The 16,225-nt window shown below is 42.5% G+C and overlaps 1 protein-coding gene across 6 annotated transcripts in view; it reads left to right on the forward strand.

Moving 5' to 3' along the window:
• The window catches only part of Obsc (Obscurin), a 203,647-nt gene that overhangs the window by 160,941 nt on the left and 26,481 nt on the right, over positions 1–16,225 (forward strand). For 5 of the 6 annotated variants that reach the window (XM_065444448.1, XM_065444453.2, XM_065444449.1 and 2 more), the window contains 7 exons: positions 2,962–3,137; positions 7,241–7,312; positions 9,180–9,617; positions 11,638–11,844; positions 13,127–13,257; positions 13,718–13,874; positions 15,158–15,439. In XM_065444448.1, the coding sequence (XP_065300520.1) occupies positions 2,962–3,137; positions 7,241–7,312; positions 9,180–9,617; positions 11,638–11,844; positions 13,127–13,257; positions 13,718–13,874; positions 15,158–15,439 (1,463 nt within the window). The remainder of the gene's footprint in view (positions 1–2,961; positions 3,138–7,240; positions 7,313–9,179; positions 9,618–11,637; positions 11,845–13,126; positions 13,258–13,717; positions 13,875–15,157; positions 15,440–16,225) is intronic. The other variant, XM_065444451.1, reaches the window with a different exon arrangement.

A 16,225-nucleotide genomic window follows, 5' to 3' on the forward strand; every position in this document is an offset into this window, starting at 1 on the left:
CGCAACACGAGGTCACGTTGAAGTGCTTTTAACAGCGATAGTTTTTTCTCGGACAATTAACAGCAATGTTAAGGTTTCAGGCAAGTGGAGAAAGAACTTATTTTGACATCTGGTGACAGTGATTAATAAACTTTATTGGTCCCAGCAGGCGAAGTGGGTGTTGCGTGGGTGAGATCCTGTGTAGTAGTGTGCCGTGTAAGTAGGTATTTGTGGTTTTCTGATTGTTACCTCTTGTTCTGTGTAGAGTATGGACTGTGGCGGGGGATAGTTTTTGTGTTTAGTCTGTAGTTCTGTATAATATTTGCGTATTTCTTCGGAAAATAGGAAAACCACGCTCCAGTAACTCTTTGGTCTTAAGAGGGAGCTTTAAGAGGAAGCTTTAGAGGGTGCTCCTATCTAAATACATGTAAAAGGAGAATTCGTTTTTCTCGGCAACCTCAGCACGAAATTTGGCGAGGTTTGTTACATTTAAAAGAAAAGCTTAAAATCTAGTCACTGTTGTGCGAGTTTTTTATTTAGGTCATCAATTTCTCATTAAAAAGTGGCAAAAATCGAAAATTTTCTGAAAATGAAATTATCAAGTTTACAACTGTGTAACTCAGCAATGAAATGTAATATCACAATTTTGTGAATTGCATCTAATGGTACATCTAAAGCTCACAAAATTAATTTGTTGCACATGAATCTCAATTTAGTGATATGTAAATGCAGCTTTTGCAGAACCCTTGTACACAGCGTAACAAATTCATGTAAGACACATCAAATTTGTCCGCTTTCACTTTTCTAGTGAATTCCCTTTACAGAACCACAATATTTGTTCTTGATTCAGAGCTATTAATTTGTAAACTTACGAATTTTTGATTATTTTTATATCAACATTCAGGCCATAAATCGAAATTCCGCTTCCAGTAATCACTAGAATTTAACTTTGTCTCTCAAATGCAACAAATTTCATTAAAATCAATCCAGGGGTTCATCTCAGAAAAACGTTTTTGCGTTTTATATGTATTTGAATAGGCCGCGTAGGAGTTGGGCCCCAGCTAAAGCTTCCTTCTATATGCTGCGAACAGCATCGTGAAATTCGCAATAACTCTGAAGACTACACGAGCTCTCAGCTTGCTTCCTTTTTGACCTGGGCCAGTCGGTATGAAGGTCCTGACAGCGGCTCCCCTGGTCCGGTCCGACAACGAGCGTCCTCTTCTTTCCTGGCGCACGTGGTACTTTTTCGAACGGTCAGACAGCCGCCCCAAGTCTGCACCAGCTAGCCCATGCGCGCGATTCTGAGTTACTACCCCTTCGAGTTACCCTTTCTGACAGTTGTCCGGCTCTTGAACATTTCCATCGTGTCGCACACTTCCTCTGGGACATTTTCGCTGGGCCAGTCGTCCAGTCAGCGCACAGGCTCTGTGCTAGAACCCCGTACGCTTAAAGTAATCGCAGAACAATGCTCCGCATCGTTATGCGCATCGTTATACGCATCGTTATACGCAGACCAGGGAAATACACCCGGCTACGAGCGACGCCATCAACGGATACGTTCGTCCTATTTGCTAAACTTTTCATCATAACTGTTCTTCGGCAGTAAAAAGAGAGCCTCGAAATACCATCGATGCGCCATATGGCATACGTTTGCAGAAATGCCACAGTGCAGCACTACCACATGACCGGTCATCTCATATTGGTCAAGCCGGAAGATGCTTAAACATCAGAATACAGGAATATAGCGTGTATCATTACACGAATGCGCAGGATAATCTTTCCCAGCACTGTAACTCGTGCCACTGTGCCCCATAGTTCACAGTGCCACGTAAACGTCTACGGGACACGGACATAAGGACAGTCTGATTGAAGCACCTGAAGGCTTTAGGGCGTCATAGTGTTTCAGCACTCCATCAGCAAATCTTTACATGCGTATACGTGAATCTAGCGCGTGCGAGATTACTGCAGAGCCGTATCGCAGCGAGTATATCCCGCATGCGTATCGATGGCTATTGGTTTAGGTTTGATTTGCCTGTACGGTATACACAATGTTGCTTTTATGACAGCGAAAATTATCACATTTTATAGGCAACTGGCGCTCTCTCTCTCCCTTAAATATTTGTAATAGCCTTCCGAGTTTGGGCGCTTTCGATTATGCTTCGTTGACTTCAATTGGAAGTCAATTGAAGTTGACTTCAATTGGAGTAAAATTTACAGGAATAAGCCGTAGGTGGCGTAGGTAGCACGACCAAATGTCATGTTAGAGCAGATATAACTTATTAGCCGGCGCTAAACTTAAGTGTATATCACTATTACAAATTGTAATAATAACAATGTTACCTTGAGAAATAAACAACGATAAAGAAATTAACCAAACCTGCGCGGCTACTACTACTATTTAAGGCAAAAGGCACTTTAAAATGTGAAAATGAGCACCTTTATAAAAGTCACTGCGTTTAGCTTGTATACCCCTGGTGCATATATAGAAGATGGCGAGTACTAGCCAACTTTATCTTCTTCCGCTTAGCTCTCTTCGATATTCCTGGAACCTTTTTTTTGTGTCATTTTTTTTCGATAAACACAAGTTGTTATAAGCACTTTAGTATGTGCTCGTAGTTCGTTTCTTCTACTGCTCTCAACCTTTTCTGCGCTAAAGGTTATTAATAATCTGAAATGGTTAGGCTATTGCGATCTCCCATGAGCGTATCCTGGAAGCGTTACTACAATGAATGAAGCCAGCCAGACTTGGCCATAAAGATTTAATCGTGAAGATGTGGTTCATAACTGTCTGAATAAATTCATTTTTTAAATGTTTTTGTTGGTATATTGCAAAGCTAGGCCGTAGCAGGAACACAGTGAAGTAAGTTCGAGAGTGTGACAAGGGAGCCACAACCTCCGCACTCAAATTCAGGACTACAGGTGGTACTGGGCTCGTGACGGTTGTAACAATGACGCCTCACCCTTTTCTACCTGCCCACTCAGGTTCAAAGACGGCGAAGAGCTTGAACTGACCCGTCGCCACAAGATGGAGCTGGAACCGAACGGAACGCTGCGCCTGACTATCCGCGACTGCAAGCCAGATGACCTGGGCGAATACAGAGCCTCTATCTACAATCCGTACGGAAGTGACACCTGCATGGCTACCCTGAGGGTCGAGAGTAAGGAATCCCTTCTGTGGCATTCACAGCTGCTGCACATGGATCCGCTAGTGCCATGCATCGTTGCGGTGGGCATTGTCATGTCCATGCTTGTGATTATACTGTCGCAGAGGGAAAGTCCCGCGCCGTGTGAAGATGTCCCTTACTTTGAGGACCTCAACCAGTTTGTCTTCACCTGTGCGAACAAGCAATGCGATCTCTGAAAAACTAAGAATGTGGATACTTGAGCCTCAGAGTTTGGTGAGCGCAGGCGCCCGTTATTTACTTTGAGTCTCTTCAGCCTGAACGGCCTTGCTTCTTCAGCGCTCCTGACATGACGTCATAGACTAAATAAGCGCATTTCCAAACGCACAATCAACAAACATGGACTGTTTAGTCGTGTACATAGCGTGTATCCACTTATCCTAGTGTGTGAGATAGCACAAAAAGTATTTTAAATAGCCTTTGTTTCTGGCAGGACTTCGAGAAGGGCAAATAACTACATGGTTTCTACAGTTCGCTTCTGCTTATAACTTTGCGATATTATCTTTTCGAAATTCTTTAAGAATCTGTACTCCTAGACAAAGCTGTTGGCTCTGTTAACGATAAGTGTGTTACACAATGACTAGAAGACTAAGATTAATACCTGTTTTTCAACAGTGAGTGTGACGTCTAAACCGGCTCTAACCCTTTAGCTTGCGTATCTATTGCATGTTCTGAGCAACACAAATTGCTTCATTAGTTTTTTTAGTAGAGCTTACAACGTAAATGATTAATCAGGAAGTTGGGCACGTACTGAAAACGCTGCACAGATGTTAGCAAATTTATGCTAGATATGTGAGAACTGGCGGACGTGCCAAACAATATGAAACGAAGTGATACCATGCGCGCGCTCGCAATGATATACGCACAAGGACATAGCGCTTCTTCATACGTAAGAGCCGTTATTAGAGACGTAAGAAACGTTGTTGAAATATTGCTTACTTTTCCCGCGGAGCAATGTGCAAAGTTTCCACCAATGCAGCGAACGTGACATGGAGTCCGACCGTCTTAGACCATCAAGAAGAGTGCCATGTACAGACAAATGACTATGCTGCGCGCACTAAGACGGCCAGCTGCATCTTGTAGCCTCTGTGGATTAATATTTAGTGAAAATGTAAAACCACAGCGAGTGAGGTTTTCATGCGAATCACGCGATGGCGTGTGTGTGATATTTTTGAAGGTTGCAGTCAATTTAAGCTACACACAGATTGTTCCATCGAAAGCTTGAATTCTTTGGTTAGCGTTTGAAATAGCCCTCTGTGTATAACATTCCTAAAGAGAAAGACACAGATGTGTGTGCTTTCTTTAAACACTGAGCGAAGCCGTTGAGTGACACATTTGAATTGACAGAAACGAGAACGTTAGCGTAGCGCCATTTGAAAACATTCAAAACACACAATTTCAAGGTTCTGTCACCAGTTAGTTTTCTTGTTTCTCCAATGCAAGTGAAAGACGACTGTCTTATGTTGCCAATATTTTGTGCCCTGGCCTCAGCAAGGCTGGTTTCAAATTTTTAGTGTTCTCACACGGCGTTTATTGTCATTCTTCGCTCCAGTGGATACATCTAGATGAACACATTGGAACATAGAAGCAGAAGACCATATATTGCTTCTATAGGTAAACTTAAGGAATGGCACATCCATCCTCTAACTTTTGAATGTGCCATTTTGAATGTGAATGTGCCACAACTGAGAAAGTTCTTGTTCACGAGCCAACTTGAAGTTTTATAACAGATACGATGATCGACCCATATATTGCTTTGCATACTTCTCATTCATGCTCAGTGTGGCTGAGGCAAAGGTCCACTCAAAATCACCAATTGCAGAAATGTTTCTCCATTATCCACAGAAAATCAGAGCATTTCTTTCTCTCTCGTCTTTTCTTAATTCTGCAAGAACACCTTGAACAAATTTCACTGACTACAGGTTTCTTGTATAATGCGTAGACCGTTATACTAAAACATCATAATTTTCAAGCATTTATCGCAAGTGTAAGCATCCCTCCCCGTATGCAACGCATAATTTTGCCGCAGCCTTTGTTCAATGCAGATCACTTTGCCTGCCGTAATGTTCCTTATTGCTTCGCAGCTGTTACTATAATTGCACTAACAGCTTGTGCTTGATCAGATTTTATGATTCTGAAGCACAGTGGTTCTTGCAAAACGAAGCTTCAATGAAGGAAATGTCATCAGGTTTGAGTGGACCTTCTAGGGTAAATTTGTCTTTTACTGATGTCTTTCTTTGTGCAACAACGTTGTATTTCTGCAACCTTTTATCTTTCTATCAGTTGTATAAGTTATAGAAACACTAACTGATCGAGCTCACCGAGGCATGCCAACAGTGTCAGTATGTAGTTAAATTTTAAGTGTGTACAGAACTCTGTATAAAACTATCGAATGTACATTTTATTGTTCTGTTCACCAATTAGTTGCTATTAAAGCTGGTCTGCTGTACCTATACTGGCTTGTGGATTTCTCTACTGAAAAAGCAGTGTTACCTTACACAAAAGTTACTTCCACTGCTAAAAAAACTGCATTCAAAAGCATAACTGTTGCTTAAAGAGACAGTGTTGGCACGGCAATATGCCATATTGTTGGGCTGTGTCGGGAGCTCGGAGTTCTGAAACTTTTGTGTAGGCAACACTAAAGCTTTTAAAGCAGTAGAAGTAGGTGCTTCATATGTAACCACTGCACGCCGTTTAAGCCGCAGCGCAAACAAAATCGAGTGACATATTAGTCAAGCATCTACTAAAGCTTTACCATAAGTTATAGTTCTTACAGTAGTAACGTCACCAATTCTTTCTGCTTTAAAAATTACTCCATATTTGTTTCCTATAAAGGACACTTTGTATCATGAAAGCGCCTCCTTTTAAGACTAGAATCAAATTTAGGAATGGCCTGCAGTGGACTATGCACAACCATAATTTTGCGTTGCGAAGAAAAAACTATTATGAATGCATTTCGTCATCATTTAGCTTCAACGCCAAACTGTTCAGACAGTGGGTAACCATTCTTCTTCCCAGAACTTACCTAAACAGATGTACTCCCGAAGCTGTGGTTGTGCAGAACGTAGCATTAAGCATATATTATTTCATTACATAATGTTTACGTTCTGAATATGTATTGAAAAAGTTATAGTTGTTATGCACCATTATTTTCCGGCTGCCGCATTCTTTTAAGGTATATATTAACCTGCGTTTTATGCTCGCTTTAAAGGAGCTTATAATAACATGACAATTCTTGTTTACGAGATCTGGCAATGAATGTTGCTCGTGCCGACGTTTGAGTCACTCGAGTTATGCGTTTCGGCTCAGTGATCGTTGTCATCACGTCTTCCAACACAACCCGCAAAAGTGAAACGGTAAGTATTATTTTGACGACAAACCTGTAGTGGCACCCTGCAATTGAACCTGTAGTCTTTAGGCTTCAGTTAGAATGCACAATTTGTGCGCTTTCATCGGACGTCTTTGCATAGCAAAGCACCTCTTTCGCAAGAATTGTGATAATCTCTGTAATCGTCCTGCCCATCATGTGTGAAGATGACTGCTTAAATCTAATCTCTGTTGAACTTGTTTGCTGTATAATTAACGCAAAATACACCGTATACCCATATAATTACATAACAAGCTGAGGAAATATGGTATGCTCTTCCAAATATGCGCGAGTAATAGCAGTGTTTCTCGAACAGACATCGGTAGGTGTTAGTCATGCCAATGAACCTTAACCCTCAGCGTGCCAACAGTGTCAAACCATAATGCTCCCTAATGTATTAACATTAAGAAGCTCACTAAAAGCGTCAGTTGTGCAAACTCACGAATAGTTGCAGCGGAGCTTACTTTTTCCAAAGTGTTGCAAAAAGCTGTCGCATGGTTTGTAATAAATTAACGCATGGTGTGGAGAGTGGTACCTTAAGCGTCTGTAGAGCAGTAAGTATGAAATTACGCAATGTTTACTTTGTGCTCTGGTATGAAATACATTTCACTTTACCCGCTGAATAAACTAGACTGTCTAGACGAGCACAGATTTCTTCCTGACCTGCAGAAATACTTGACTTTACGAAGTTTTACTTTTTCTGTTCTACCAGGTCCATACGATGACGGAAAGCGGCGGCCATCAACTGACAAGTACCCAAGCCGTGACATTCCTGAAAAGTCTGGTGAGATTTCCTGCTAATTTTAAGAGAAACTAGATGTCCATTTCTTAATGCGATCAACTAGGCAGCAGCTTAAGCCACAAAGAAGTGAAGCCTGCCGATCGGGAGGCCATGCTTGGCAATAAGGCATGCATACGTCTTTCCGCTCATCTTCCCTCGTGCAGTGCTATAGTTGTTAATGGAATATACCAGCACGAGATACCACAGAGCGAGATAAGACCGTAGTGGCGACATGTCTAACTTTTCAGTCCATTATCGATGCTAGTTATCTCGAACCAGCAGCTCCCAGCATATATCCCAACAAGCTCTCAGAGCATAGAATTTCTTGCAACGCGCCCGCCCTAGTAGTGTGGAGAAGTTGTGCTGGTTGACTGAGAAAAAATGCTAAAAGAAAAAAAACAAGAATTAGAGCGAACTTGCGCATAAACCATTCTACCCTCATCATGATGCCAGATTTTGTGCGTTTATTCAAAATAAGTTAGATGCTACTATAAAACTAATCGCACCAGGCTACTTTGTAGTCATATTCTACATTTCGCGGGCGCTAGTGCCGCCCCCTTTCATAGATGAAAAAAAAAAAATACTGAACATAACGACACGCGGAGTGCATTGCATGCCACTCAGACTTTGAAGTTTTCGCCACGTTCTCATATATTGATACAAGACATAAAAATCCTTTCCGCACAATCCTGTAAGACACCTGGCCGTGGCGGACGCATTTCGATGGAGGTGAAATGCAAAAACGCCCGCGTTGCGTCCATTGGGGATACGTTAAAGATCCCCTGGTGTTCAAAATTATTCCGGAGTCCCCCACCACGGCGTGCCTCATAATCAAATTGTGGTTTTGGCAAGTTAAACATCAGAATTCAATTCACTTCTGTAAGACACCGTAACGCCGCTTCTTTTTTGGGCGTAGCCACGCATGTCACACTACCAATGGTGATGTTACGTAGCACAAGAGAAGTTGTTCTTCAATAGTCTTTTATAACATTTCGATTTTGATGACTATGTCTCATGGCCACTAATCTAACTTCATTAACGAACTACGAGTCCTATGCCTTACACCCACATATTAGAATTATGACAGCTCATGAAAAGTTTTCTAGTTAATGTTAGTGCCATTCTATTCTGACTACTCCCCAAGTCTATAGACACCCCAAATAATTTTAAAAATATATGACGTTGGCATCTCTTGTCGTACAGATGCCAGTTAGAAAAAGCAATCAAGTTACACACTAAACTTTTTGCACACTATTATTTTCTTCGCATGAAATCATGCTTGCTGTGTCTGTGCTGAAGTGCTACATTAGCATTCACAAAACACTTTGAAATGTACTTATTGCGCAGCGAAGACAAATTGTGAAACAGCACAGCGTACATAGTTTTCCTCAATATAAATGGGTGTGAGCTTTTCATTAAACGCTATGTCAAAATCATCAAACGACTGGACGTATATTCATGTTAACAAAGTGATGAAATATTCGCGCTGAAGGATCACATTTTGGTAACAATGAAAAGGTGTAATGTATGGACATACTTAAACAATAGTTCTAGGTAAGGTTAAGATTAGCGTCGAAGGAAAATTAAGTGAGCATTAAAGTTGCTATTTCCATTGATTTTTGTATATATGATTGCTTGAAAGCAGCAGCTGCCTTCACGGCCCCCTCGCACGCGTCCCGTGTCTTCTAGTTGTTTTTTTTCCCTTAGTTTGCACTGTTGGCTCCCAAGTGTGTGTGTATATGTATATATATATATATGATATGCACGCATCGCACGCGGATAGTAGTTTCGTCGATGTGTGTAGCACGACCACCCTGTAGGACGACCACGAAGAGCCCTGCACTGTGCATGTGTTCTCTGTATTTTCCAGACCTGCGGCGCGGTAGATCACCCTCCCCACGCCAGTACCCTGAAGTGAACGGCTATAGGTCGTCGTCGCCGCTAGACGACCGGCGGCGCGAGCCCTACAGCGGCCCCTATTCGCATGACCTGCCGCCCCTGTCGTCCCTCCCGCCCCGGGACTTTGACCGACCCGATTACGACCCTAAGTCTCGACACCCACCCCACCCGAAATACGACGACCTCGACAGGCCGTACGACCGCATGAAGCGGCCGGACCTTGAACCCGAGCCATACTACGCAGGCGTTCCAGACCCACTCACCGACAAGCCGTACATCCGGCGCATGACGGACCGCGACCTAACGCTTGGCTGGAAGCCATCGCCGCCCAGTAGGTCCCGCATCCCCGTCACGTACTCGGTCGAGATGGCGCCGCTGCCGGACGGCAACTGGTCACCCTACAAGTCAGGTGAGCTGAAAGCCAGCGATTATACTTCGCGAAGCTAGGTGTAATGGTTCATTCAATCGCACCAGTCTCGATATTTTCTACAGGCCGCAAGTTTCAAAAACCAGCTTGTAGAGTGCGAATAATCGTGAAATAATCTTGAAGAATCTTGAAGAATATTGGAATGTTTTGCGTGACCTCAAGAATAAACATAAACTAACACTCGTGCTTCTTGTATATAGCAGCTATCACAGTTCTCCGCAAGTGACCACAGTACATACCTAGGTTTGCAAGTGGAAGTCTGGAACTTGTATGGTTAAAGAGACCTAGCTGTGAAAGCAAGCTATCACATCATAAAAATAACGAACAGTTTCTGATAGCGGAGTTCTTTTCATCGTGTTTCACTCTACCGTCCATAGAAATCGTAATAAACGGTCGTCATAAGTAAAAGACCGAACAAAAAGGTTTGCACAGATTGTTTTAAATATGCAGTTGAACAAAATAGACCAAGTAAGTTACTAACAGCAACTATGTATATAATATAACACCACAGAAGTACATTTTCCTGCTCGCTTCCAGAAACTTTCATGCCAAGCCTGTTTTCACAGCCTTTAAAGCGTTATCCTCAACAAGACATGTACTATGATGTCCTAGATTGTAGTGAAAGTGACGTGTGAGTTGCTGGGCAAGTGGCATAGTTTGGCAATTAGGTATTCCTGCACACGTGCTCTCTACATATAATGTAAAAATTTTGTAACGTTCCATTTCATTTTTTTTTTACTTCTCGCCCTTCATCCTTGGCTTGTTCGCCGCCACGCCGCCGTTATCTCCAGAATCGACCATTCGGTGCGATTGATAATAAAAAAATGAAAACAAAATTTAATGGATTGTTATAAAATACGGCCCCAACAAGGACCTGAATAAAGTAACCACATTTAAGGAGCTCTTTCTCAGAATTTAGAGAAAACTGTAATAAACAAACAGTCAATCCTTAGACCAGACTCTGGGCATTTAAAAAAAGTTCTGTACAGGCTGACAAAATGTGACTACCTTTGTCACATTTAGTAAAAACTGTACCGACTGCAGTCGTTATCACAGATATAAAATGGCCGCAATTCAAAGCTTTCATTTTTTTTGTGCTGCTGGCCACTAATAAACACTACTACCAGAACAACATTTGCCCAAAAAGCGTCTTTGGGCATTTATTTCGTTGCTTTAATCACGTCATTGAAGTCTTCATATATACTGAATAAAACGTAATTTACTGTGCACAATAAATAGATTAATCGTTACTAGGGCATTAAACAAATACGTCACTGCCAAACTTACGTTCTGCAAATACATTATTCCTCGATCCACGTGGAGCAGATATAACTTTTGCAAAGCTTGGATGTATTTCGGAAAATCATGCTTTTCACCGACCAAAGGTACCGTAGTCCAAAGAGTGCCTACATATTGGACGGCTTGCAATAAAAAAGGTGTATTCATAGCACTTCGTTTCCTGTATTCCGCTGCCATTCCACACCCTTTTTCGAATTACTTTTACTTGAGCAAGTAAAATAGCAACGTGACTTTTCGACCCCTAAACACCATCTCAAAGTTCAGGGTTAGATCTGACTTTATTTATTTATTTATTTATTTATTTATTTATTTATTTATTTATTTATTTATTTATTTATTTATTTATTTATTTATTTATCTATTTGTTTATTGTTTATTTGTTCATTTATTTGTTTGTTTGTTTGTTCATTTGTTTGTTTGTTTGTTTGTTTGTTTGTTTGTTTGTTTGTTTGTTTGTTTGTTTGTTTGTTTGTTTGTTTGTTTGTTTGTTTGTTTGTTTGTTCGTTTGTGTTGCCATTTGTTGCCAGTCATTCCACAACAACATTACGTCTTAGATTGTGAAAAAGAAGGCATAAGAAGACCTCAGATGAAACAAAGCAATATGATGCTGCTTCCCCTTGCTGGAGCCATGATAACTTCAATATAATTAGGAACACATTTCTAGAAGCTCTGCACCCATCCTGACACCATGCTCTTTCGGCAGGCGTGAAGGACACGCAGCTTGATGTCCGGGGCCTCGAACCATTCAAGGACTACCGCTTCCGCGTGCGTGTGGGCAACAAACATGGCCTCAGTGACCCTTCACCTTACGTGACTGCTCACCGTAGTCGTCTCGGAGGGTCACCGCCTGTTCCTAAAGAGTTCAAGCCAAAGGACTACGAAATTCCGCACCCTCCACTCGATAAGCCAGGTAACTTGTTTCAGTGGTACATGCTTTGCTTGCACTGCGCGCGGAGCATGGTAGATAGCGTTTCTCTTTCGCGCCGTCAATGACGTTCCGAGAAGACTTGCTCCAGAGGGAAAATGCAGGCTAATCCAATGCCATAGCCTGACAGAATGACTAAAGAAGGCACTGAAAAGAAACCTTTTTTGGAAACTCCAGGAAAATCGCTTTATTTTTTTAGGCTACGGATGGATGGTCGAGGACGAAATATTACAGACAACGCAAAGATGCGAATTAATCTGCTCAAAGATGCAGATTACTCTTGCCGCTGCAGCATGTAAACCATAGTAACAGTTTAAAACATTTTAATACAGCGCAAAGTGCTTAATTTTCAAATATATAAGGCAAGCACAGAGATACGCGAAATGTTCAAACGTAGAAGAAGGCACATGAATAATATTCACAAGTTGTAGATGAGCAAAAGCAGGCCAGAGATGTGGTATAAGAGGGGCCATATATGAGATATGGTAGTGCGGGTGGAAAATATACCGTCAGGATCTAATGAAATGCAGACAGCAGACAACGTGGCTCTCAGCACATGCTGCACGGTCTAATGAGAAGAAATGGGCACCAGGCAGGATTTTTGACCAGCTCCTACATGCTCGCGCCATCGCTGTGTGAACAAAACCTTTTGCTTGATGCCACAGGAGGGTAGCTTCGCGCCGTCGATATTAGTTCACCTTGTGCGCTCGTTCCAGGCTTGAGCGAGCGGTTATTATTGGTGCACAGCGTTGACAGTTCTGACACCAGTGCTTTATGACTGCAGTGCCTTGTTCTCTTTTTGCCATTCCCGTTTCTGTTGTTATCACCCCGACATCGATAGCGAGCGAATCCTTTAGGTTTTAGGAAATCGGCAGCTCTTAAGTGCGCCTGATGTCCGTACTTCCTTTAAACTGAAGTAATTCACTGGATATTGGTGCCGGCATATTGACAAAATCACAGAGGCCAAAACACCCAACGCGATGCACCGATGATCATAAGTAAGGCGGAACCAAGGCGCTAGCAGTGCTAGTATCTCCAGGGCACTAAAATAAGTTTACCAAATTACAGGGCACTGCTTTTCAAGCACCAAAGATGATAATAAATCATCATGCCCATGGTTTATCGCTAGGCTGCGCTGCTTGCATATATAGAAAGTCATGTACTTCGCTTTCAGTCAACGCTGATGGTACACCCTAATTTTTCCTTTGAGTTGCATTAACTCACGAATCTGCTTTAGAAAGTTCCTAATAAAAATACTCATCTGCAGGTGAAGCTCCTGTGTTCGTTCGTCATGAAGAGGATGTCATGTATGGAATACGTGGACATCCTGTCAGTATTGAATTCTGGGTCTACGGCAACCCTCAGCCAGATATTACTTGGACATTCAAGGGAACAAAGGTGACTTGTCTTTCTTTTTTTTTCAGTTTATGTGTGCAATACAGCATGTTCTGCAGTTATGCGTTTATACTTGTGCTGTATAGCACAATTTACTCTTTGTAACATTAAATCATGTATTACAAGTCAGAACACAAGGAACCATAACAATGTTCGTCGTGCTTAAAGGACAGTTTTAGTTGAAAGACGCAAGTTGTTGCTTCCAAAATGTAAACAAGCGAAGCCACTTACTGCCCAGAGCCACAGGATCAAGAAAAGTACAACTTTATACGTATAACGGTACTTTCACGAGTTTAGGTATAGTTTATATTTCTGTCTGATCAAAACTATTGATGCAAAACCTATCAACACCAATAAGCCAAAAGTGCTCACTCGAATTAGAAGTGAACATGACAAGGTTTCAATATAGTAAAAGCAGTACTCGTTATTCAACGCATGCTAATTTGGCGTTCTTTGTTTCCAGGTTGATATGGGTGGACGATACAACAGCATGCAGGACCGCAACGGCCAAGTTACACTGTTTATTTCTCGCATGACTGAGGATAATGTCGGCCCTTACACCTGCACAGCGGTCAACGAACATGGGCAGGCCACAAAAACAATATACCTTGAACTTGCAGGTAAAAGAAAGCAACGCACGTACTGAGTGTAATCACATTCCTTTAACTACTTGTATTTACAGCTTACTAAGTTAAGCCACTGCCAATTTCTAGATTGCCGCTTTTGCAGGTGACGCAGCCCGTATGCGCGAACGTAGACACGGTTTTCAATGCGACTGCACACCTGTGGCGGCCAATTGTAAAGCTGGCTGCTCCACAATATGAGATCTTATGAGAAGAAGCCCGCTTCAGTGGTTTTCTTTGTTTTACTAGATGCGATAGCTAACACATTCAAAGTATTTATGTATGCATCCAACGATACTCAGAGTAGGGCTCAGTTGATTACATTATCGGGCAACTGCATGCATTAAGGGAATCGAATCCCCTCGCGATAAGCTCAAATGCCTCGGACCACGTGCAGAAAGTCGATACCGGCCGCATCTTTCAGTACTGCGGAAGTGGTGCGGCGAATGAAGCGCATCGAAAACATGGTACGCGAAGCGAACAAATGTCTTAGAAGTGCGTTGGCAAATCTCGAGGCATTACAAAGGTGAGCTTCAGGCGCATCGAAAGCGATCTCATATCTGTCAAAGATCAGGCAAAGGCTGCCGAGCACAAGTACGAGGTTATAAAAGGCACTGAGAAGGATCGCTTATACAACGCGCACGATATTTCGATGGATTGTTGTGTATTGCACGCTCAGTCTACCACACAATAAATACATATATAGATATATATACTATTCCCCTCTTGTTGACCGGAACAGTGGCACAAAAAAAAGAAAATGGATGCACATGAGGAAGGCAAGAGCCTGCCCTTGTTTACGCTCTTTCATGATGATCTTTTTTATCCCGTTTTTATTTGAATAATCATGCAGCAACTAGCCGGAAAACAATTTCCAATGCGATATTTTGCTATTTCCAAAAACAACTTTTTCGGGCCCCCCATGCAAACAAGGGACTACCGCAGTTCTTTACGAACCTCTCAAATGGTCAAGTAATATCTACCCCAAAAAATATTTCGGGTACAGCTGTAAGGAGCTTAGCTAGACAAGTGCACATGTATTAATATTTATTTTTAAAAATCCTGCTGAAAATGTAATTTCGCTAACGCAAACGTCGTTCTCGCGCAGTCAGACATATAACTTATTATTGCCTCATGAACCCCTTCACCGCGCAGTTCAATGCAGCCGATAGTGCTACTTAACCCTGCAAAACAATTTTTGTATATGTAGGACTCTATTACTGCAGAGAGAGGAAAAAAATGGGTTCTGTGCCAACTGATTTCATTTTTTCTACTTGCAGAAGAGCCAGTCTTCACAAAACGACTGGAACCGACAACCATAATGCTGCGACGAGGAGGCGAGCTGCAGTGTCGCGTCATCGGCAAGCCGTACCCAAAGATAAAGTGGTTTAAAGACTGGCAACCCATCTGCAACAGCTCTCGTGTTAGCATCATTTGGGAGGCACCGGACGTTTGCACCTTGGCACTGAACAGTTCCATAGCCCACGATGCTGGCCTCTACTCGTGTTCCGCCTCAAACATCGCTGGCACGGCTTCTTGCTCAGCTATGCTGAGTATAGAAGGTAACAAGCCCTCACCACCGGGAGAGCAAAATCTCGAGACCTTAAGCAACCGCTTCGCTCAAATCACGCTCACTGTTAATCACAGCAATTAGATTCGGTTAAGTTGGTACTATCAAGATACCGGATGTTTGTCCGTGCGGTATCTGTCAGCCGTAAAAAACTGCACCCTGAAGGAGTGACGGTCAAAGAAGAGCCTGTGACGTTTGGATGAGACCTTTCACTGGTGGTTTGCACTCAAGGTTCTAGCGTTTATGGCACAAGCCATGTCACATACATGTTTCAATTACCAGCCTTGATCGCCAGGCTAAACCCGCATGTTGCTACAACCCACCATCACTGCAATTGCAATTACAGTTCCATAGCCGCCGCGGTTGCTCAGTGGCTATGGTGTTAGGCTGCTGAGCACGAGGTCGCGGGATCGAATCCCGGCCATGGCGGCCGCATTTCGATGGGGGCGAAATGCGAAAACACCCATGTACTTAGATTTAGGTGCACGTTAAAGAACCCCAGGTGGTCGAAATTTCCGGAGTCCTCCACTACGGCGTGCCTCATAATCAGAAAGTGGTTTTGGCACGTAAAACCCCATAATTTAATTTTTACAGTTCCGTCTTCTTCATTGCGTCTTTGAAGTCAGCCACATAACGTTACCGATTGCGCAGAGTCAAAACATTCACTAAAGAAGCGTCTTCCACGTCCGGAGGTTTTGGATGCCTTGCGGGTTTCCATTAGTATATGCAACAAATTTGCCTTGACTTCTTGAAGCGCCTTTTTACAAGCCAAAAGTTT

Source organism: Dermacentor albipictus, chromosome 1, assembly GCF_038994185.2.
Source record: "Dermacentor albipictus isolate Rhodes 1998 colony chromosome 1, USDA_Dalb.pri_finalv2, whole genome shotgun sequence".
Taxonomy (NCBI): Eukaryota; Metazoa; Arthropoda; class Arachnida; order Ixodida; family Ixodidae; genus Dermacentor; species Dermacentor albipictus.